The sequence below is a fragment of the Equus asinus genome, chromosome 11 (genome assembly GCF_041296235.1).
Source record: "Equus asinus isolate D_3611 breed Donkey chromosome 11, EquAss-T2T_v2, whole genome shotgun sequence".
Lineage (NCBI taxonomy): Eukaryota > Metazoa > Chordata > Mammalia > Perissodactyla > Equidae > Equus > Equus asinus.
The window spans coordinates 79,131,115-79,156,829 of NC_091800.1; the positions used below are offsets into that span (position 1 = coordinate 79,131,115).

At 41.0% G+C, this 25,715-nt stretch overlaps 1 protein-coding gene across 2 annotated transcripts in view; it reads right to left on the minus strand.

The window, feature by feature from the left end:
• The window catches only part of NALF1 (NALCN channel auxiliary factor 1), a 615,953-nt gene that overhangs the window by 24,813 nt on the left and 565,425 nt on the right, over positions 1 to 25,715 (minus strand). For both annotated transcript variants that reach the window (XM_014841844.3, XM_070520135.1), the window contains exon 2: positions 15,166 to 15,337. In XM_014841844.3, coding sequence (XP_014697330.1) covers positions 15,166 to 15,337 — 172 coding nt within the window. The remainder of the gene's footprint in view (positions 1 to 15,165; positions 15,338 to 25,715) is intronic.

Here is a 25,715-nt window from a genome sequence, read left to right on the forward strand (position 1 = left end):
GGAGATCTATTAAACTGAGAAAATCTGAATAATAGTAAAAGTAAGTTTTTGAGGTGTATGTTTCCCAGAGATAATACAATATAAACTAGTGTGCTGAGAAGTTGGGCTCCTTGGGTCCCCAACACTTGACATTCACCATATTTGTTATGCCAACCATTCTATTCCTTGTGAGAAAAACAGCATTCTTAAAAATTCTGTGCTCCCTACAAGAAACAGACCCAGGGAAAGGAAAATGTACATGGGTGATGACAGAAAGAAAGAGAGAGAGAAATAAAGGAAGAAAGAAGAGATTATGTATTAAATTAAGAATTAGACAGAATTAAGAGGCAATATAAAAGACAAATTAAAAGGACCAATGTGAAAAAGTTCAAATACAAGTGTTAAAAGAATTTAAAAAGTAACAATGTCGATATTTTGTAACATTGAGAAATACTCATTATAATATCCTATGTCCACAAAGGAGTGGGAAATGTGCAGTATAATACACTGCAGGAAAGAATCTATGTTGTTATAAACTTTCTGAGTTTAGGGCAATAAATATCAAAAGCTTAAAGTTGTTTTGTGCCCTTTCACCTACCAAGTCTAATTGAATGAGTGTAAGGAAATAAATGAGAAGTGCTTGGAAATAAGTACACATGTATGTTCATAGTAGCATTTTTTACATAGCAAAAAATGAAAATGAAAAATATCCTCTAATTAGTAAGACACAAGCAATTTACAATATACTCATACTGTATTATTATGCAAACCTTAAATTATGCTATGGAAGCATATTTAATAATTCAAAGCAGTATTCATGGTAGAAAATGTTGTTCTCCTCTTGGTGGTAGATTATGGTTTTTCCTAGGGTCTTCTTTTTGCTTATGTGCACTTGCCTAATGTTTTAAAATAATTAAGCATACATCTTCTAGGATAAATATAACATAAATATTACTTTACAGAAAGGATGTGAGTTTTTAAGATACTTCACCAAAATGGTTAGATTTTCAAAGAGATGCGGGGGGGACTTGTCCTCCTCCACCTGATGGATACAGTGCAGGTGGCGCTGATCCAGCCCCTCCACATGCAGGAGGGCCCTGACTAACCTTACTGTGCACAGCATTCCGTGCCCCCTGCTGCGGCCATAGCTCAAACGTGGGCACCCGACTGAAGCCAACACTGTGCAGCTCCCATGCAGGACTTCCATGAAAATTATTGGGAATGAGGTGATCTCTTCTGGTTTCAGTTTCTAAACTGAGAAGTTATAAATCTGTAGCTGCTGGTGAAATCAACCAACAAAGACAAAAACAGAGCTCAGAGATGGGGAGAAAGAGACCTAAAGCTGGAGTTGGAGATAGAGCTAGAGAAGAGATATGCCCATATGTATGACTAATCTTCCCATGGGCATCTATGGATCAATATATCCATAGATGTCAACATATCTACTATGTCCATGGATATCTATAATCGTATCTATAGATGTCAACATGTCTATCTTTATCTCTCTCTGTCTCTGTCTCTCTCTCTCTCTCTCTCTCTATCTAATGAATAATATACCCTGATATTTATCTCTGGACTTTTCAGTTATATGAACCAACGAATTCTCTTTTTGCTTAAGTCAGTTTTAGTTAGGTTTCTGCAACTTGCTAGAGTCCCCATCAACAGACACACTCTCCTCCCAGAGACATGGTGAGGATTTAATGAGATGGTGTGCCTTAAGTGTTTGGCTGAACATCTTGTACATACTAAGCACTCACAATTAGTAGCCAGTAATAATGCTGGGATTAGTTATAATAGTAGTGATAGTGACTTATATACATGGTAAGGTAGCCTGGAAGCTATGAATTAAATCTTCACTGTGGATTTTATTTTTGCTTGGGAAATAACTTGTTTAAACCTGGGAAAACACAGTTTCTCTGTATTCCCTTTCCATATCTATAAACTAATGATGATAACACTCTCCATACTTACATCCCAGAGAAGTTATGGAGATACAGTGAACTGTTCCCTTCCTCTTATATACTTTGTTAATACATTACTTGTAATGCCTCCAGTCTAGCATTTATTTAATTTGTTTACTTCTGCAAATGAACATGTGTTTCTCAGATTATTAACCACATCTATTAATCCTCTTTCTATCACCAGCATCTAGCACAACGCCTGGTGCATAACAGATGTGGTAGGCAAAAAGTTGGTCCCCCACAAGATGTCAGATTACATTCTAATCCCCAGAAGCCATAAATATCTTGTAACATGGCAAAAAAGGAATTTAGGATACAGATGGAATTCAGGCTGCTTATTAGCTGAGCTTAAAATAGAGAGATTATCGTGGATTATTTAGCTGAGCTTAAAATAGAGAGATTATCGTGGATTATTCAAGTGAGACTAATTTAATCACAGAAACTCTTAAAAAGGGAAGAGGGAAGCTGAATCGTGGGGAAGAGAGATGTGGTGGGTGAAGAACTCGCTCCGCAATTGCTGATGTTGGATGTGGAGAAAGAACCACAAGCCAAGGAATGTGGGTGGCTTCTACAGGTGGGAACGATCCTTGGTGGACATCCAGCAAGAAAACAGGGACCTCGGTCCTACAACAATGAGGAACTGAATTCTGCCAATAATCTCAATGATCAGGAATCAGATCTTTTCCTGGAGCCTCAGAAGGAATCCAGCCTTCAGACACCTTGATTTCAGCCCAGTGGGATCCATGTCCAACTTCTGACTTACAGAACTGTGAGATAATACATTTGTGTTGTTTTAAGCCACTAAGTTTGTGGCAACTTGTTAACAGAGCAATGGAAAACTGATGCAATGGATCTTTAGCAAATTTCTGTTGAATGAGTAAAAATGCAAGAGAAAATACAGAACACATTTCCTAGGAGGAAAAATGAGGAGGAGAAAGAATACAATTTTATATACATCCATCACATTTATTCCTAGACATTTCTTTCTAGGACAGCAGGCATTTTATGATAAAAGCAGAAAGAGTTTATGACCCTCTGGAGTCAAGCTTGTAGTGAGAAAGTCACAATTATGAGAAAGTCAGCTACTCCAATTACAAGTAAAGTTCTGGTGAAAAGGATGAGCACAGAAAAGCAAGGGACTCTGCTAGACAGGAATTCAGATGCATCGGCTTCTACTGCTGACTTCTGTGTGAACTTGGGGAAAGTAATTTCTCTACTCTTTAGTTTTCTGACCTGCTGGATTTAATTGTTGAACTATCAAGCTGGACAAATATAAGTCAAGAAATCCCATGCCTGTTTCTTCACTCTTGCAGACATTTCTAAGTGATCATCGTATCCCTTCTCAACGAGCCAGTCCAAGACATCTCAATTCTCCTTAACAGTCCAGACCCAGCAGACCGCAGAAATAACAAGAAACCCACTCGGCAAGAGCTTGATAACAACTTGCATCTTTTCAGCTCTAAAACTTCATGACTTTACATATGGAGTTTCCCTAATTTTACGTTCATGTTTCTTTCTTTTGTGCTAACTGATGGAGCTCGTGGTTTTCTTAATAAATTTGATGTTTTTCCTAATGAAAGTGTCTCCATGCTTTTTAAAAGTTCTCTCTGTGGAAAGAATAATAGAAATGGACAGAGATATAAACCATTCTTTTTGTAACGATTAAAATTTGGAATTTGAAGGCTTTCCACAAATCTCATAAAACTGCTATATAAAGCTATTAGTTTGTATTTCCTTCTGACACCACAAAAGCAGACTAGAAGTGATTACACTGAACCCATTTCCAAATGGAAGACAGGTATTTAGAGATAGAAAGTTTATTTGGCTAGATTTCTTCCTCTCAATTGACTTTACTTTTTAAAGCAGGTTTAGATTCACAGCAATATTGAGCAGAAAGTACAGAGAGTGGCTGGATTTTCCAGAATAAAAAGTCACTAACTGCAGTTTCCTGAGATTAAGGGTTTTTGACTCAGGTTTAAAATGTTCTACTTATTGAACCATGAAAGCTTGGACACAGCACAAACACCCACATTGCAAATTGATTGAGGTTCTAAATTCCTTCAAAAGGAGATTCATGAAATTTACAAAAACAGTTTTATTTTATAGTTAAAAATGAACTGTAACGGTTAATACTACTTCTTCTTCATTATTACTCTCTCTACATAATTATTATCCTCTAAATCCTCTTGGCTGAGCTCTCTGGGTGCCTTTATAACTCCTTTTTATTGCTTCCTCGTCTCTAATCCTCTAGAACTTTTGAAGTATGCAAAATTTGTCTTCATAGAAGAGTCAGGCATTATTCTATTCTTGAACAAACAATATTGAATGCATCTGTTTTATTCCAAAATTACTAGGCATTGCTCAGAGCCACTGTGACAAAGTACCACACATTGGCTGCCTTAAACAACAAAAATTTATGGTCTTGTGTTTCTGGAGGCTGGAAGTCCAAGATCAGGGTGTTAGCAGGCTTGGTTCATAAATGGCCACCTTCTCCATGTCTCTTCACACCGTTTTCCCTCTGTGTGTGTCTGTGTGTCCACATTTCCTCTTTTTATAAGTATACTGTCATGAGATGGATTTTGTCCTCTAAAATGGATATGTTGGAGCCCTAACTTCCTGTACCTCAAAACGTGACCGTATTTGGAGAGAAGGCCTTCAAAGAGGTGACTAAGTTAAAATGATGTCTTTAGTGTGGGCCCATCTGACTGATGTCTTTACAGGAAGAGGAAATATGGGCACACAGGGAGACACCAAGGGTGCACACACAAGGGGACAACCATGTGAAGCCACAGCAAGAGAATGGTACCAGGAGAGGGGCCTATGGAGAAACAAGGCCTGCCAGCCCCTTGATCTTGGACTTCTGGCCTCCAGAGCTGTGAGGCAGCAAATTTCTGTTGTTTAAACCACCCAGTTCACCGTGCCTGGTTATGGCAGCCTAGCAAATTAATACATACACTAATCAGTATTGGATTTGGGCCCAAACTAATAACCTCATTTTAACTACATTACCTCCATAAAGACCCTATTTTCAAATAAGGTCACATTCTGCAATACTGGGGGTTAGGACTTGAGTGCATGAATTTGGGGAGCAGGGGACACAATTCAGCCCTAGACACTCAGTTTGGGGGATTCATTTAAAACGTAAATTCCCAGAGGTGAGATGTCACATAATTTATGAGGCTTTTTTTAAAGTCCCAGTATCTCATGTGAGTAAGCACGGTGCATGATGAGGCTCTGAATTTGATTCAGCTCCCGTTTTTCTACTGCACATGATGGAAGGATGGACTGTGAGGGACAAAGTGGCTTTCGAATGAAATACTGATACTCTTTTTGACTCCGAAAAGGGAACATTTTATTAAAGTGCACCCAGCTGGCAGCCCCCTTTGTGAGACTCCTCATAATACCTCCTGCAGATGGCTAGAGGCAGAAGGCAGCTGTGGGCTCTGCAGGGCATTGCTTACACCATCCTGCCTTCCTGAGGCTTCTCCCCACCTTGGAAGGCCTCTCCTCGCTCACAACAGAGACCACCTCAGATTCCTTTGGGTTGTTACCCATTAACTGATTCATTCAATATTCGTTTATTGAGCACAAACTATGTGTCAGACGCTTTTGTGGCCACTGGAGATACAGCCATAGGCAATGTAAGTTTTCCCTTAATCCAATTCACTGTGGGACAGGAAAGAGACAGGCCAGCTGCCATGTGATCAAGTGCTATGAAGTGGGAAGCACAAGATGCCCCAACTCAGACTTGGGGCATCCCGGAAGGCCTCCTAATGGAATGACAGACGCTGAAGGATTAGCCAAGTGAAGACTTGAGGGGAGAATGTGCCGGGCAGAGGGAACTGACATATTGTCTGGCTTTTTGAGTGCTGGATTCCAAAGAGGAAGTGATGATAGGCGAGCCCTGTGGGGGGCATGGTGGGGCAACAGGGTCAAATCCAGCCCCGTGAAGGAGCATCGGGACCATCCTAGGGACATGAGGACTTTGAAAGAGGGGCATGATTGGTGCCCAGAATGTGCTGCATGGCAAGTATCTTCCAAATGCTTAACGCACGGATCTTTGATCTGGCAAGTCCACTTCCACTGCTTGGTACAGTATTTATCTTACAGATATCCCACAAGTGTAGGAAATGATCCTTGCTGAACTGGATTGAATAACAAAAGATTAGAAATCACTTAAATGACCATTTAATCAGAAACTGATTAAATAAATTGTGATAAATCGCTAACCAATAACTGTGGAGTGGGAAGGAGTTGGTTTAATTTTCACTCTTTAACATCTTTTAAATTTTGTGTCATGTGCATGATTACCAATTCAAAAATAAGTAAATACAATTTATTTCAAGTGTTGCGGATATCAGCCACTTTAGTCAGTGACATTAGTGTGGTCACATGATTTATCTCCTATTCATATACGAAGTCAGTGGCAATTCTATATTCACTTTAAGAAATGGAAGAGCAGTGGGGGTAGGGGGTGGGGACACAGTCACATGAATGCTCAAGCCGTGAAACATCCACGGGGCAGTTGGTAGACATTACATTGCAAGAGAAAAGAGAGCTGCTGAGAACTACTTAGGTTTTGCATCCAGTTCCTGAAAAGTGGCCTTTAAGATACGATATTTTTAGTAAAAATGTTGACTTTATTTGCCTGCACATACAATCGGCCTTAGGAGAGATCAGACGTAACAGTCTGTCTCTGCAGCGTTCAGAACGGGACTCCACATTTTAGAATGGTCTCTGTAAGAATTACAAGTAACAGATCCTATCTCAGGACAACTTTTTTCCTTGTGATTGGAACTATTTTAATTTCCCTTGCGATGTTTGTTCCTGAAGTTGGAAGGAGGAAGTTGGACTTCCTGGGGCTTCCCGAGAAAGACGCAATCATGGCAAATGCTCCCAAGTCAACTCCAGGAAAGCTTGCTTTCCCCCTCTGATAATGAAATGTTCAGTAAAGGAGGGAATATAGTGGACTTCCCACGAGCCCTGCCCTTACTAGTTGGAATGAGCATCTGTGGTGAAGCCAGAGTTTCCAGATTTTCTCTGCCGCATTTGATGACCCTTTTGACAACATAAACTGATAAATAAAGAGAAAGTATATCACATTTGGGGCTGAAAGGCAATACAAGCAATACGGTAATAAAGATAATAAAACTGTTGTCTTGTAATGGCATTCTAGAAATTCTATTCTCCACTGGGCTTTGTATTTCCAAGCTTTCATTTTGGAAAGTTACACATTTATTCTGTCTGTGCTGCCTTTCCAATTGGACTCAGCCCTTTTTTTTTTGGAATTGCCTTTAAAGTTAATTTAAAGCCATGATTAAAAACTGATATTCAATTTTCAATTTTTTCAATTTTCAATTTTTAAGCCTAAAACATTTCCTCTTATAATCACCTCCATTACTTGTAAAATTTAGCTATTTTAATTACATGTGCATAATTACATGTGTATATATGTGAATCTCATATATAAATTAATTATATACAATATATTTTATATATGGCCATATATCTGTGTGCGTGCACACACACATTCAGATAAATCTCCCAAAGCACAAAGAGAATGTTGCACAATATAAAAATTATTTCCAAAGAAAATTTTAAAAATCATTTTGAAATATGACTGCATCTTGAGTATAAAACCTGACCTTCTAAATTTCACTAATTTGAAGAAAACTCTGCATTTAATACAAAGAGTAGACATTATGATCATCTGATAAATTAGAAATTATGACTAACAATAACCATCTCCTCTGGTAATTTCAAGCCAAATTACCACAAAGACAAGATCTCAAAACTGAGAAAAATTGGTTCATTTTCCACTTTAGAATTTGTCTAATGCATTATTTCCTCCTGGGACACAAACACACCAAACGCAAAGTGGAAGGCCCTTTAGATTCACAACTATTTACACCAGCACTTCAGAGGCTTTGGATCTTTGTCTTTACCCTTCACACTAATATATTCATTTGCTTGTATGGATGTAACCTAAAAACCTGCTAACTAATCTGACGGAAAAAGTCAGCCACGTAAGCACAAAATTTTCCAGAGGACAGTGAGCCAGACAGTTCTCCTTTCTTTAATCAGAAAAAAAGGTCCAGGTAGGCACTTGTAATGTTCATCTTCAGTGTGATAGGTGATGTCACGAAACCGGGACACATTTGTGGAACTATTGAAAACGGTGTTGCACAGACTTCAAGCCGTGGACAGATCTGCTCCTTCATGCGCTGGCAGACTTTCTCCTGCTGTCCTGCAGTAAGAAAACTGCTTACAGGCCAATTTCAGGATGGACAGACTGGTCATTTCCGGTCCACTAGTGATACAAACTCTGGACAAACAGCCAGGAAACATGGAGCTATATTTGTTTCTGGAATAACAGGTTAGAGGGTGAGGGTCGGCTCTGTTTAATCCTATGTAAGAGCAACATCCGACTGGATGGCTTCTGTGATTTGAGTTTGTTCTAAAACTGACTGAATTTATAATCATGAGAGAGAATTGTAATGTCCAAAGCACTTCAGTCTCCAGAACAGCTACAAGGTGGGGATAAATGCTTCACAGAGACGTGTAATTGCAGAGAAAGCAGGTAGACACCTTCACTGAATAAGATTTCACCTGTTCTGGGAAATCCCTCTTTGTCCAAAGCTATGCTTTGTAAACTGAAATTCCAGAATTGAATTCTTCCTTTAGCTTCTGGCTTCAGCTGCTACCATGTCAGTCATAAGCACTTCCGAGTCTTACCCGTCACGCAGTATTCTGGGAAACATGTATAACGATGTATATTTTATCTTCCTCCTTGCTCCAAACGAAGATCTCTAACATTTTGATTCAACTTCTACCTAAGCACAGACTAACCGACTCACTGTCCAGGTACCCAGCACTGCCCCCCTGTTAGGGTAGCGTTCAATATTTCCGGCTTGAGTGAAGGATGGCGGTCAATCCTAGCTGGCTCAGAAAGGACCAGACACATCTGCCAGACGCGGTAAGTGTCACTCCTGCTGCGGGTTAACAGGGCATTGTGGACAGATGTCACTCAGACCCTCCCTAGGCGGCATCATGGAGGACAGCTTTCTGCTCAGTCCACCTGCAGCGCTCACTTACATGGGGACCGGCCAGCAAATGGCCTGGGCCTGGCCCTTCAGGGCTCCCTGGAGCACCAAGCTCAGGGCTCACGGCAGTCACGACTGGACACTGCCTGGGACTGACCCAACTCCAGGCCATGCAAATGCTCCAGGCCTAGTTTCCTCAACTCTCCATGGTCTAATCCCTTTCATTTCTCCTCTCGGATCAGGCAAGGCATAGAGATGAAATGCAGAAAGACAGCTTGGGCTATGTTAGATTTTCCCTGAAGTCTGCCTAGGTGTGCAATCTTGTGCAGGTAGGGTCAGCTTTATCAGCAAACCTGGAGGTAGACAAGTTTATCCATAAGTTCTTCCCGGCTCTGTAGCAAGGAGCATCCAGGTTGACATGGACCCGGATGTCTTTCTCTCCCAACGCACACGAGCAGGGAATCTGCACCCTCCTCTGGAGTGACGGCGCTTGGCCCTTCCACAGGTATCGGCCTGCTGGACCGGAGGAGGGCCCACCTAACTCAGGATTCTGCTCTCAACCACCCGGTGGACTGAGTATCCCAGAGGCCCAGCCCTGTGAGCCACTTTTTGAAACGGAAACCTAGATGGTGTGATGCTCCAAGATTCACTGCTACCGGCAGAATCCTCGTTTCTACTCCAGAGCTCTTTCCCTGAGCTAGTCCCCTTGCCCCAGGCGAACTTGAACTGTTGATAATACATATGGGGTAGAAGTCAGGGAGGACGATCTTAGGTATGATGATGTGAACTCAGATCCAAATATATAAATTAGAATAAACCTCAAAGAGGACAGTGTTTTAATGGAAGAAGAGATCCCAAACACATGAAGTAGCTACTTTCTACTTAACAGTTTTCTTATAACCTATTTTCAAATTTCTTTATTTTGTTCTGGTCATACCATCTCCTTTCACATTTCTCTTTTGGCCTAAATATTTGACATATTTATTAAAACATTTTGTAAGACATCAAATGGTACTTCAGCTAAAGTGATATTTCATTATTCTTTTTTCAGAAAAAATCCCTGCATTTCAGAAAATAAAGAAACCTATTCACACATTGGGGAAAATATAGAAATTGAAAATATCACAGACGTCCAAATTAAAATCTATGGGTAGCAGATTTTTCTAGTAAAACACTCCTTTAATGAGAAAGTCTTTTATGTTATATTATCTCTTTAAAATGTTTATCAATTCCCTAGTCATGTCAGAACTGGATTTTGGAAATGATCTTTCACAGTTGTGAACTCTTTCATGTGAATTATAAGACACAACACATTAAAAAAAATTCCTTTCTAATTTGATCAATATGCATATCAAAGTATTTTCTCCCATCTTTTCCTCTCTACGGATTATTTACTTCTCTTGCCTGCAGGCCGGAATCTCCTTCAGATCCCCTGCAGTAGCACAGCCTCGCCACCAGGAGTCCCCCTCCTCCAGCACATCAGGATCAGGTGTCACTTCAACCGACAACAACCTCCCACAGTATTTCCCCAAGAGGCAGAAACAGAACCTGAGTCTTGTCATAGCTAAAAAATGAAATGCGGAATTCTCAAAATATGTTTTATCTCCATTGTCAGTAACCCCCAGCAAACCAACTTTTACATTTTTTCTTTCAATAGTTTCTCTATGAAAAAATATAACAACGGATCAAGTCGAGTCTATTTTACCTATCAATCAAATGGCAATTTTCGTGTTTGTTACCATAGCACCCGCGCCTGTGATCCTCTGCTACTTCTGTTTTCTCAATGTTGGCTCGCTGACACAGGTAAGCAATCAGGGATTTCTCCTGGGGATCTCGAATAAGGCGAGGGAGTGTGCAGAGGGGAAACCCGAATAATTACCATGATGATGGGTTGACATCCAGAATCCACAAACCACTCCACCCCCTCACTTGAAAGATGAAGAAACTGAGTTTCTAAAATAGCAGCGCATTATGAGAACTGAGCGTGAGAACAGAATCTACCTTGAAAGATGTCAGCTCAATAATGCCTAACATTAAACGACGGGCTTCACCCGGAAAGTGCCTCAGAATTTCTCCCTAATTAATATTTCAAACACTCCTTCAGTAAGGTGTCAGTTTTATTCTTTAACAGAAAAGCCAAGAGAGATCTCAGGCAAAGTGTCTTTCCTTTGTCTCCTGAAACATACAAGGAGGCGCTCTTCTTGTCATCTAGGTTTGGGGTCAGAACATTTGGTCATGACCTTTTGTAACATCCTCAAAGACAGTGTATAGCAATAGACATGGATTCTCAGATATTTCAGGTTTTTTCATAAGTTATGGGGTTACCAGGGATCATACACACAAGAAGTAGCTGATCAAAATATAAAAATTTAAAACATTCAAATTTAGGACATCAGTAAGTAGTGCAAGCATCATAAAGAAATGATGCACCAAATATCGAATCTAATAACTCTTACCAAAGTTATAAGTAATTCCTGATTATTTAAAGACATTGTATGTGTTCTGAACCTTCTAAATGGTTCACTGAACCTGAGGTATGAGATGCACTTTTATTATTATTATTATTATTATTATTATTGAGGAAGATTAGCCTTGAGCTAACATCTGCTGCCAATCCTCTTCTTTTGGCTGAGGAAGACTGGCCCTGAGCTAACATCTGTGCCCATCTTCCTCTACTTTATATGTGAGGCGCCTACTACAGCATGGCGTGCTAAGAGGTGCCACGTCCGCACCCGGGATCCGAACCAGCAAACCCCGGGCTGCTGAAGCAGAACATGTGCACTTAACTGCTGGGTCACTGGGCTGGCCCCTGAGATGCACTGTTTTTCGGATGACAGGAATCTTAAGAATCAGTAAATATTGAATAAGCCTAGATGTAGAGGAAGAATGAGGGGGCCCTGTAATTCCACAGCTCTGGAAGGCTAGATGCAGAGGACTCTAAGGAAAAATCTTCACCACGCCACTGGTTTGTCACCGTGGAGAAGCACCTTGAACAAAATTGGTCCTCACTTGGACCACGTCTGGCAATGAGCCACATGTAGTTATGTGCTTACTGAACACTTGCTCGAGGCTGATTCTAAGACGGCTCTCTATCCTTCTGGAAGCTGTGACTTGGATGTATTTCGAAGAGCAAGGAAACCAGTATAATTAAATATGTTGAATTTGAAGGAAACTCCATCTATTTCTTCAACTCTTGATGATAAATGATTATAGTTTCTGCACATAGAATGGAAATAAACCACTTATAATTTTTTTTTTTATAAAGAGGGCTTACTGGAGGCAATATTAAGACCAACCTGCTTGTCAGTTGCTTTTAATAGAATGGTGTTTAGTGATTGTCCTCATACCTGTTTCAATGAGGAAGAAGTCCGATAGACCTGATGTTACTTGTGAACATGAAAAGTTGCTATGAGCCTGCCATCCCAGGTGGCCTTGGGTTGTATGCAGCCAACTGGGAAGCTAGTAAAAATACTCTACCTTCTCTACTATATTTAGTCTAATTGTACCTGGGTACAGAAGATATTTCATTCAAAATGCATAAAGTCATCTGAGATAACTCACGTTCACTCTAAACTTATCTAAAAGGTGGGCTATCTGGATCTTCATGTCTATCTGTAAGAGATGAGCCTCTAAAAATTGTGTGACAATGGTTGGGAACAAATGCTATATATAAAAGTCTTGCTAGTTTCCCTGGAAGTGTGAGAAGCCACTTGGCTCCATAGATGTGACCAATGGACCCTAGGAGCTGTTCTCTGTGCTGACTTATTCCCAGAAGGAAACTGTTCTGGGGGCTGCGTTTGGAACAGGCAGCAAGTGATTAGCTTCAGTAGAAACATCTCTCTTGTTCAGGTACGGCAGCAAAACTCAAGAGACCTCTGTGACCTGAGGAGGAAAGTGGCGGCTGCTAGTCATCAAGATAGATAAGAATTCTTCAAGAAGGCCAGTGTCACACCATAGAAAAGAGGATCAATCTGAAAATTAGTACCTGTTTTGTTAAAAAAAATTCACAGAACTTCAGAGTAAAATGCCTTCAGAATTTATTCTGCACATTTTGAGAAGTTTAGTAATAAAAGGAACATGAACCCAACTGACAGTGGTGAAACAAGAGTTAAATTCCCAAATATTCAGTGACGAGATTTTCCCAGAGACCTGCTAAGATCAATGGCATTTTTCTCTGGACCCAATGACAAATCTCCCTTTTGCTGTCTCTTCTCCTTAACGGTGAAGATTTGGCTATGAAAAAGCTGATTTTACAAAACTCGAAGACAGTTAAAAATATAAGGTGGACTTGCTGCTCATGTTGTGCAGAAAGAGATTAAGTCCCATCGTTAGTTTTCTGACGGCCTTGAAAGTGTACCAAGAAGGGGACGGCCATTCAAACCTATATTTCGGATTCATACATACAGATAAAAGACCAGGAAACGGGAGGAGATAAAGATAAACACCTCACCCTCCATTTGAGGTTGTTGTCTGCTTTGAGAACCTAGAGAAAGCTGCTGACCTTCTCTAGGGAAAAAATCTGTATGCACGTGAATGAACAAACATGCAAGCTTTATTTAAAATACCATATGTTTTTGCAGGTCCTAAAATTATGGACACCTTATTGAACCCAGAGTAAAGAGTTGAATGCCTTTTCTTGACAACCATTTATTAAAAGTTTTATGTGAAAATCAAGTAAATTAATAGCCTGTGCCTGGTGTATTTGGGCTCAGATTCAAAGGAAGAAGATTAATTTCTTTCTGTCCTTCCTTCCTTTCCCTTTGTTTCATTCTCTGTCTTTCTCTCTCCCTCTTGCTCTCACTCTGTCTTCCCAGCAGAGAGGAGCTAGATGAAAAATGATCGCAGCATCCAATCAGGGGAGTAACAAAAATGATTGGCAAATAGTGTTACATTCCCCAAATCACTTTCCGTTGCACAATAGCTATTATAGCCTATTGACGACATACCTTGTGCATCTCCCTTATCAGTAATCCTCATAGCGAGGATGCATGAGGGTACTGCTATTACTAACTTACTAAGGAGGAAATGGCAGCTCAGAGAGAATGCATAACAGAAATAGGACGAAAGCCCATGTCTCCTAACCTTCAGGCAGATGTTCTTCCCGCGAGGCTGGGCGGCGTAAGAAAGACTCATCCAGTTCTTAGCCAGCTTCTTACTGGAGAACTTTGGCGGACTGTCTCTTGATAGCTTATCACTTAGACTTAGGACAGTACGGCTAGTGGATAGGCGTGTAAATAAGTGATCTAGAAAGAAGCTGATAAATTCTCATGTTGAGGATCTCAATAGAGTTTCACAAAGCTTGATATAAGAAGAGGGTTTTCATGTTTCTCCACGCTTATGATGGTGTTTTAGCCTTAAGCTTGAAAACTAAACATGCTACTATGCAAACCACATAGTTACAAGGATATTGCATGGACTTTTTTACTGAGAGAGAATGCAGAACAACTCTGCTTATGGCACCTCCATGGCAAAATGTCTTGTTTTCACTTGTCTTCTCATCACTTATTTTCAATAACAATCTACTCTTCTCCTCTACCTGTTATTCTGTGTCTAAATTTTGTAATGCTGATAAATATCCAGACATTGAAAGCTAATACCAGTGTTTTGCCTAGTCTGAGTCATTTACTGAAAGAAGTAAACTTTGTTAATGGGAAATAGAAGATAAAATTGTATCTGGCCTTTATTGTGTGTCTCTAATACCACCCCCTACACACACACAAATAACTTAGATAGACATTTCTTTATGCTCTTGATACTTGTTTAAGGTAAAGTAACAGAACACTTCTCAGAAAATAGACTTAGGGACATAAATGTGTTACAATTTGAAAAAGAAACCTAATTTTACTAGCCTTATCACATGATCTGTTCTTAGGTAATGCAAAGAGAATGCAGGCAGAGCCCAAGCTACTCTAAGTCAAGTTTAAGCATATCCAATGATTGCCAATATTTTGCCCTGGGAATTATCTTTTTACAAAGTTAATGGTTGTGGTCACAGGCAGACTATAGTAACGTGGCGTTTCCAAGTCAAGTCGTCTCAGGGCTTCTGTGAAGGAAAGCATGGAAAACTACCAGCTGTATCTTCAAGGTGACATCAGTGGAAGGAAACAACAAAGGAAATCGACAGCACATAAGAAAGCAGGGCCAGCAGGAGAAGCTGGTGACAACCCTGGCCTGCGCTGTACCTGTACAGATGAAACTGGAGAGTCCCCCGTAGATGACTTCATCGTTGTCGGGCAATATGAACGGACACCTCGTCTGAACCTCCAAACAGTATTGCTTGCAAGGAATTGTCTTTCTGCAGTTAAACTGTGCGACTTCAAAGTACTGGGAACACAGCCAGGCTTTGTAGACAATCTGAAAAAAAAAAGACAAGAATCAAAAATAGGGAGGGATGACAACAGTTCTGACTCCAATAAAGGACATGCTGTACTGTGAGAAGCATGCTGTGGTTTCAAGCGGATCATAAGAAAATTCTCATTTTGAGAAAACATCTTTACACATTGCCAGATGCAAGTGATAAAAACGTAGCAACACAAGTCTTTGCAACAGAGCAAAACATTATTTGATTGAGCCCCTAAGAGAATGCAAAAGGAAATGTAGCGTTTGATTTGACGTGGCTCATTTGAAAAACAGCAGCGTTATTCAGGATCTGAAGTTTTCAAAATCCAGAGGTAGGGTAAGTAAAAGAAATTATTGACTGTGACACACTGTGGTTACTTCCTGCAGGGTGCAAGGTGAGTCAGTTCCCTGAGCAGGGAGCTCCAGGCTGTGCTTTCAATGGGCACTAGATGGCGCGGAGTCCTTTACAACGATGGCCCAGCAGGAGGGCAGACAATGCCCGCCAGTTAGAGCTTGAACTCCAAAGTTGTTTTTGATAGCTATTTAGGAAAATAAATATTTAAAAAACACCTTTTTCTAATATAAGGAAACAAGCTGAACCTGAATCCAACTAAAACAATGACAAAAGTACCCAACAACTGTCTAGACCCCCGTGAGTAAGGTACTTCCCAGACCCTGGGCACTGATGGCTTCTGTTTAGCTGTTTCTAGGGTTAATGCTATTCAGATAAGATTTTGTCCACTATGTCCTACATAGAAAATTGAATGGTTTACAGTTAAACGAACACTAGGAGGTCATAGATACTTGACAATCATAGCAAGAACAATAGCGAATATTTATCAACTTCGTACTCTATTCTAAGTGTGTTGTATGCATTTTTTCCCCATATAATTCTCAGCACACACTTAGAAAGTAACTATTAGTCATGCTTTGCATAAGAATAACAATTAATAATGGAAGTAGTGGAAAATCCAGAATTCAGACCCATGTTCTGTAGGATTCCAAATCCTGTACTGTTCATAGTTACGTTATGTTTAATCTGAAAACTTCTTTTTTAGAAGAACTTCTGAAATTACAAGGGAATTTGTGTATTAATCTGAAATCAGCACTGAAATTTCGAGTGACTGGTCAACGCCCATTTGGCATAAGGGAGATTGTGTTGAATTTTTATTCATAACTTTTTATTAGTTCGATCAAAATGAAACTTTATTCTTTGATCAAAGGTGCCTCAGTGGCGGTAAAATGGGATACATGTGAAATTCAGATATAATTTTAGATAGCTAAAAGTAATTTTATTTGCTATCACCAATGGTTCATAATCACCATACAACTTGATAGGAAAATATACAAATAATTAGAATTTTTACAGGTCTTTTGAACAGTCTTAAAATAAAAGTGTGCATTGGAAATTGCTAGAAAAAATACTACAATAGCCGAGGAAACTCTGAAGATTTCTTAAATTTCAACATGGAAATGAGGTGAGGCGAGTGGATGAGGGCCCCCTGACGGAGGTGGAGGGTGTAGGAGTGCCATCATGCCACCAGAAAGAGACTAAAAGCATCAGTTTCAGAAGAATGAAAAGTGGAATGCTTTCCCAGCCACACTTTGGGGAAGCTGTCGATGTTTGCCAAAATGCCATTGGTCTTTGTGTAATATAGCATAATATGTAATACGATATATGACATTTATGCTGTAAACTGAGCTGTGAGCTAAGAATGGCCAGTAGACCATTCTTTTTTGTAATTTCTGGTTTTGATTTCCTTTTTCGGGTACTAGAGGAAATTGAGTCTGTTTACACATACAGTTCTAACAGCAAAAAATGTCCCTTATCTCCTGTGCAATTCCAGAGAATTGCACATATTTTTATGGGCCAAACTGTGCTGTTTCTCCTCCTAGTTTGTTTTTGGACAATTACTCAAATTAAAATGATTTCTGAAAAGCAAGTCACATCCTGTACCTGTAAACCCTATCTGAAGAAACAACCTCTCCTCTCTCACAGGCAACGGGGCGTCGCATGTTAAAGTCTCCTGGGATATACACCCAACCTCCATAGCATCACCCCATTGGAATTGACCCATTTTTATTCTGGTTCCTTAAATACTATTTCAGCTATATTTCCTTTGGAGATTTTTTACTTAAAAAACTAATAAGTCTTCAAAGCATTCGTTATAGATATCACGTAACAGTTATGAAGAAGACTGGTCATAATTTGCATGGCTGCCAGCAGAATTCTGGATCTTCGTGCGGCGCTAAGGGCCTCTCTGGCCGTTTCAGTGCATCACCGATTCTTATGATGTAAGTCCTGGATGTTTGAAATGCAATGGAATATTCCTTACTTGAGTCTTAAACACTTTCTAAAATTTTAGTTCTTGGGATGCAATATGTCAGAAAGCAATCAGGGGAAACTTCGTGGGCAGAAAAAGAAAGATGAGGTCCTTACTGTCGTCCTCCATATCTGAGGCAATTGCTGCTATGTGCTGATGCCAATAGCTTTTTTGAATGTGAAATTAGAGGATAAAGACAAGAGAGAAAACAGACAGGTAAATATTGGCATCGTAGGAAGAAGAGCTTTCTTGCCAGAAGAGATGTACAGAAAATGAAATGGGCTGTCTTGTGAGGTACTAACTTCTCTGTAACTGGAAAAACTCAAATAGAGTTAAGATAATTCTTGCCAATATGCTATGCAGAAGATTCTCGTGTTAGGAAAGTGGGAAAAATAAATGGCTCTCAGACATTTTTCAATATCCTGGTAGGATCTTTTGAGGGAGGGACGTTGAAAAAGTTAAATGTTTTGCAGTGGCATAAAGCTAAAGAAAGAAGATTAATTTTTAAAAGTACTGAAGGATTTTCAAACAAAAGCACATAATGAAAAATGAATATACTTGTCTTCGTTCCTAAGAACTCCATGGTGTAGGGGAGGTCAGAAATCTTTTTTATGATGGCTTAGCCTTCTCCTACATAGAGAAATATTAGGTAATCGCTTTTCTAGGTGTCACTAAATACTGTAAATGATTATATGATGCTGAACAATAATTTTGGGAAGGGACAAAAATATGTGTCAGGCCTCTGGTGACAAATTAATGGCTGCACTACATGCACCCACACCCCTCATAAGGGCTTGTGCCCTTTTCTTTGTAGAAGCAGTTATGTTCACCGGGTAATTGTACTCATGAAGGACAACTCAAATGAACCATTCTCCCACTCTCACCTCCACTCTGTGGCCCTTGGAGATGACTACTGACTGTACGAAAAAAACTCTGCTTGACTGCTGCCCATCCCACAGTTACAAAGGAAATACTCTCAACTTACAGCCTAGAAAGGGACAGACGAAATTATCAAAATGGCCTAAACAAGAAAGTCATTTTTACTTAATATTTGGAAAATGATTTTCTCTTTTTCTACCAAAGCATTTTCTCATTTGCTATTTTTTCCCCCACGTCATCCTTGCGAGGTGTTTGGGAAATACTTGACAAAGAAAGAAATTGAGTTACAGAGAGATTACAGTAGTCAACGAGTAGAATTCAGGTCTCAACAGCCAGGCCAGAGCTTTTCTCGCTGGGAACTCTGGTAACTGGAACTCTCAGAGGACGTGGAAACTGATGACAACGTGAAGAAGTCTGGGTCTCTGAGGGCACGGCGGTCCGGAGTAGAAAAGTTCCTCGAGATCATCCAGGCAGGCGTCTCATGTTAAAGTGGGAATTGGGGCCTGGAAAGGTCACAGTCGATGGCAATGCCAAATCGCTGGCCCCCAGGCCGTTGTCTCAATAAGGCACCCCGTTATTTGGAAGGCATGACCTGAGTATCACTCATTTCCGACATAGCCTCTTTTTTTGCAAGTGCCTTCACTTCCGAACTGCGCTTTCCAAACTTTCACTTGTGATTCCGCACAGCAGGCTGCAAGGTCCACCGCCATGCCCCTCGGGCTGACTTCTCTGCCCTGCCTCCCTGGTTACGCAGGCCTATCTGAAGATGTGGGCGAGGACAACAAAGGATGGGGACAGGAGGGGCAATCCCAGGGAGCTGTGGTCTGCCGACCTCATTTCCAGACTCTTGATGAAGACAATATTTTTTAAAGATAATTCTCAGTGTTCAGGAAAATTTTTGTTCCAATGATGCTAGCATGGCTGAGGTGAAACCCTCAGGAGATGGAGAGAAGGTCCTTTGCCTGCTGCCTGACTCTGGGAGGCGATGCTCAGCTATGGAACTCTGGAAGAGAATGCTTTATGTGACACAAGGATGAGCCTTAGACAGTCACCATATTAGTCATTAGAAGTTATACCTGGTGCCCTGAATAATCATAGGTAACAGGATTGCCGTAATAAATGACCGCCAGCATGTCAGGTTCTCATCACCTCTCTTGGTTCTGGACATTCCATATGACTATGGCTAATCCTGCAGAGAGCCGTTCACAAAATGCCTAAGATTAATATTTTCCCAATAGAAGCTGAGATTCTCATTCCTTTTCAATTGCCTCCTTCCCCCAAATCTGTATCTATGTTTTAGCACCAGGTAGCGGGTCTATACTGCAAATAAATGTTAGCCTGTTGAAAAAGTCTCATCTTGGTTGCAAGTTTTTATTCTTAAGAAATGTGTCAGGTATTGAAGATGGTTGTCATCTTCATATTAGAAGGTTACTTTCCCTTTTCCCCCAATTATTAGTGAGGACGGACTCCTTTTACATTTATAACATGTTGATACATTTTATTAGATCCTTTTCTGGCAGCTCTAATGCATTTGTGGCCTGAGTTTTTAGCGTGTGGAGGTGAAACAATTGGTTATGTAAGCAATAGTCTGCTACAGCAACTGCCTCAGGCTAATGCACTTTGATGCAGAACGCATGTTGTTACAATTATAAGTGGAGGTGGAAGTCAAAATAAATTTCACATTCATATATCTGAATGTCGTCTTTTTTCTATATCTGTGTCAGCGTCTGGTTAAAGCGCATTGCACCCGGAAATTGGAAATACTGATAGATTCTAAGAGGGAAACAAGAAAAAAGTCTCTGCCTATGGATGAGCTAAGGCATCTGTGGACGAATATTAAGAGACGGACTGTGTACTGAGAACCAGCCTCCTTGATCCACCAAAGACTTATGTCAGTACACCTTGTGCTCCAGGGCTACGTCTTGGCTCCATTTCCTGAAGAAAATGCAAATGTCCTCCTATTTTCTGTTTGCTGACCCACTTCGGGATCCTGTTATAACACTTGGTCTGTTCCCCTGAACTTCAGAACTCCCCAAGCTTCCTGGTGCTGCCCTACATTTTCAAGTCCACCCAAACCATTCTCACTGCCGGGCCAGAGCCCCAGGGTCCATCCACTAAGGAGAGGAAATCGGTCTGAAAAAGGCAGGGCCAGCCCGCTCCCAGTCTGTAGTCAGATGTGGTATCATGGAGAGCCACAGACACATCATGGTAACGATAATGAAGAGCAAAGCAACACAACTGAGCTTTCTTGAATAGAGAATGTTCCCATCCAAGAGGGATGCAAGAGGCTCAGAAAAAGGGAAACCAGAGAAGAATTTGTCAGTGTGTCCCCAGCATTATCTGAGGGGCACAAAGCCACCTGAGCTTCTTTCTCTCTCTTCCTTATTAACACACATCTTGCATTGTCTGTTCTCAATGCCTTCCTTGTGTTGTCTTCCTTTCCCTCCTCATCTCTCTATGAGTTGGCATCAGCCCGAACCACTCCACAGAAACTATCCTTTCTAGACAACTTGGCCTCTCTGCTGATAAACCCAGCTGCTAAAATTGGATATTTTCTTCTTTGACCTTCTTGGCAGCATTGAGCCCTCTTGATTAAATTCCTTCTTGAAATGCTGGGACCCGGATATCGGAACGCCATTTATCCTGGTTTTCCTTCTACTCCTCTGACCACTCCTCACTCTTCACTTACTGTTTTATTATTGTCGTTCATTTGTTTTCTGTCACTCCCCGAAATGTTGGTATCCCTTAGGCTCTAAACTTTCTTGTACACATTCTTTCAGGAAAATCATCTGCTCTCATGATTCAATTATCATCTTTAAAGTAGTGAAGCCTAAATCTTTATTTCCAGTGCACCTTTCTCTTTCTCTCTCGATCCTCTGATCTACCTATAAACTGTCTCCTCCATCTGTTTCAGTGCCCTTTGACATCTCCATCTCCACAAGTCCAGAGTGGAATTCGGCATCTTCTCTTTAGGGCAAAGCAAGATGTCAGAAATCTGGGAGTCATCGCTGATGCCTCCTTCTGCTCTCTCCCACAACTGTTTAATCACCACTCCCTACCTGGTGAGGCTACCTCCTAAATATCTCTAGTACCTGTTCAAAGCTCTTGATTTCTTTGGAAAGTCTCATGGTTCCCGCCATTGCCATCACTCCCTAGTGACTACATAGATGCACCTATGGACCTATCTTGGTGCCTTCATGGTGAACTCCTCCTCTCTGCTGTTCTCTCACTGCAGTTAGAGTAATCTTTGTAAAATTAACTTGATTTTTTTCACCACTCCAGTTTAAATCACTCAGGACCTCTCCACGGCACTCAGGAAAAAATTTAAACTGCTGGCTAGATTCAGAGCTTTGCGACCTTGTCCTGCTTAGCACTCCAGCCTCGTTTCTCTCCCCTCCCACACTTACCCTGTGCTCTTCTACCATGAAGAGTGACAAGCAGGGTCACTAAACGTGCCATGCCTTCCATGGCCCTCCACCCATGCTCTTGCTTCCACTTCCTTCTCAGATCCCTTAGTCTGGTTGATTCCTACCCATCCTGGGTGACTCATCTGTAAGCCTTCCCCGACATGCGCGCCTCTCAAGACTCTGAAATGGACACTTCTTACGGACTTACACTAAATGCAACACTCTTTCCTCATATGCCTCCCCTTCTAGGCTCCTGTAAAGGGGCCTTATGCACTTGGTATTCCCAGTGCCCTTGATGTACCTGGGAGAAATTTAACTTCCATGGAATTCTCACTGGATAATTCATACCATGGCCTTCACGTCTGCACAGCACTGCTTTGTGATTTGGTTAGTGTGAGCCAGTCCCCCTGGCTCTGAGATCCCCACAGAGCAGAGACTCAAACCATGAAGCTTGATGAGCTTCTAAAATACTAAATCCCATGGATCCCTTTTGAAGTGATCAGCTAACTTTTTTATTGGAGGCCAAATAAATCCAAAGGAAATAAAATTTTAAAAGCCCACTTCATGAGTTGAACCTCTCTTTCCAAACAGATGCCATGGTTAGGGTGTTGAGGCACAGTATGGGGTTGGGTTGCAAGCAGAGAAGGATTTCTGCAAAAAAGGAGGCAGGATGTGGTTTCATGCATAGGGCTCGTGGAAGGCCCTCAGAGCTCCAACTTGTTCGGAACTTATTATTTGAAAGGACAAGCTGCTATGGCTGGGATTAGGGCAAAAAGGGTCTGGCAGACAGATCACACTAACTGATACCTTTCTAAAAAAGTCCTACTGTACATCAGAAACGAATATGGTAGTAATAGGTGTATTAAGCTCACAGTAAACAACCGTTTCTTTTGGCGTTCTTAAAGAGAAAACCACAAGCCCAAAATGGTGACACTTGCACTAAAGCCCATGATTCCGAGCCTAGATTTAATACCTAACCTAACTACAGTTTTGACCTTCCCCAGAAATGTAATTTAATCAACCAGTCTGGAATAGGTCAGTACCAAGGAGGTTATCTGTCATGCCGGCCCACTGCATCTTGCAGCCCGCAGCGCGCCCCCCCCCCCCCCCCCCCCCCCCCCCCGCCCCCTCACCACACCCCAGGGAGAAGTAACAATCTGCATGATAAAATCCTTATCTGTCTCTTCCTGCCAAAGAGATGTCCTGGCCCCAAGTAATCCTGTCTTTTCTTTTGCTAGTAACTTCCTTGCCCTATCCGCCTTCCTAGAAAAACTCTGCATTTTGTGTAACTCCCAGGACTATCTCTCTGCTTGCTGGAGGAGACTCGCTGATTCATGAATCATTGAATAAAGCCAATTAGATCTTTAAACTCACTCAGTTTAATTTTTGTTTATTAATAGTGTCAAGAAAGATCTCTTTTAATGAGCTGCCTTCACAGATTATCATGTTGGTGACAAAGATGGTGGGAGCTCTGCAAGTGGGCGTTAGAAAGAAGGAGGTTCCTTCAGGAGACTACTTCTGAGTGTGGCCATGGGGCGACATCACTGCTGTTTTCTCAACAGCCCTTTCTCAAGTTGGAAAGGAGCAGGAATAAATGACAACTTCTTTTGTAGACTATCAGCTAACCAATACCTGGAGAATGTAGCAGTCAGATGTCACGTGGTCCTTTAAATATACCACGTATTTAAGCTGGTCCGTTACTCCCTAATGTAAAAGGGCCAATGATCCTGTTAGAAACTAGAGCTTTAAAAAGACAGCACGTGAATGCTTCAACATTAATTCAGTTTGGGGCTTCATACCTTAAGCAAGTTAAGGATACTGAAAAGAGTTTAAAAAGTGGGAAATCAACATTTTGAAGAGAAATGGAAGTGAGTTTGTAGATAAATCTGAACCTAGTTTTAAGCATATAAAGGGATAATATATTCACCAAGGAAAGGAGAGGAGTGAATATGGTAGACTGCCTTTATTTTGCAGCACTCATAGGAATTCAAGGAGCGCTTGATGATTAATAAATGAATGAGTGTTATAATCTGGAATCTAGACTATATTTAGAAAATACCAACGCATTCAGTAAAATTATAATAAGTAATCAGTACATTCAGTAAAAAATGCAGATGTCATAAAACTAAACAGAATTGGACATACTATAACTGCCTCACTTAACAGAAACACACAAAAAAAGGTCTAAAGAAGTTAGGGCATAGCTTCGTCACAGAACCCGAAGTAAAATATGGAATATTTCCAATAATAAAATAAAATTAATTAACTAACAACTGATCGTTTTATATAGCCATATACCTTTAGAACTGGAATATGAAATGCGTTGGGTATATATCTAAATTTTCCGCTTCTTTTTAATCTGGTCAGGACCTTTTTGTATCAGCAATGCATGACTGCAACCTGGCTTTGCCAATATCAAATTCAAAACAGTTGTCAATTAAAACAACAATAGTGTGTCTTTGCTCAAAGAAGGTGCTGCTGCCCCTTGGTTGAGTAGCTCTTTACATTCTTGATTTCTCCCATGGATGTGAGCACTTCTGACTGGTCATCACAGAGTTGATACTCAACAATTAGCGGCTAATACCATGCCATCATTACGATTTTCTGCTTTATCTTGTGTCCTGCCGGCGAGGAGCAGGAACAGGAAGAGATGACAGCTCCTTCTGTAGCCTAGGAACAAATCATCACCCTGGGAATGCAGCAGTGTCACGTGTCACACGGCCCTTGAAACATGCTATTTATTTAAATGTCGTCTGTATTGACAGCCAGAAATGTGCCGTTGATCCTTTAGAATTTATAGCTTTAAAAAGTCACAGGGTGTACACTTCAAAAGTCTGATTAGGATACAGAGTTGTAGCGTGTTATAAAACGGAAGCAGCTAAGTGATTTCTAAGAACTTGGCTTCCAAGGTATCATTCGATCTGTCTCGTAATCCTAAGTTATTGATTGAGAGCCTGCTGTGGGCCTGGTAGTAGACAAGTGCTCTTGGGAGCAGGAGTGGAGGACAGATTAAAAATTTCCTTATAAGACATTTTTCCTGTCATCAACAGCAGTATCCTCAAATTAAAGGAGACAAGCGAGATGCGCTGGGCCGTGTGTTGCTGGGAGGGCGCTTCGGTTTGGGGAAAGCAGAAATCAGTGATGAGAAGAGAAGGGGACAGTCCTTGAGACGGAGCGACACGGCTGGCAGAGGGAGGAATGGGGTGGAGATTCACGTGCCTGTGACAGGAAAGAGAAGGAGGGGCAAAGGGCAGCAGGGAGACCGCAGGAAGGAAGCGGATAATTACGTATCTGCTCTACACGCTTATTTGGCCAGATGTCTTCAATGTGTGATTTACGTCGGGTGCGTGTGGGCTTCCAGTTTGATGAAGGTGGAAACTACGACGCAGAGAACTTCGGCGCTTTGGCCAAGGTCCCACAGCAGAGAAGAGCAGAGTCAGGCTTAGATCTTCGGTCATTTACCCCGCAGCCCCACCCCATATCTAAATGTGTGTTACTGTGCGCATAGTCGAGTCTAAATAAACAGTCCTGAGAGTTCACGTAGAGTTGTCCCTGGGTTGAGAGAAACATCTCTTCGGAGGGTAAGCTTAGGAGAGTCACACGTTTTCAACACTTTGTATTTTGTTTCATATCTCAATAAGATATTTCAGCAACTGTTAAGCATTTTACTCATCAGTGAAAGATTTTCAATACAGCAAAGGATCACAGTGTTTGTGGTTGTATTCACAGGTGCTTGAAACTCCAAGCACTGGTGACATGAGTAATACTATTGTTAATGAAGAA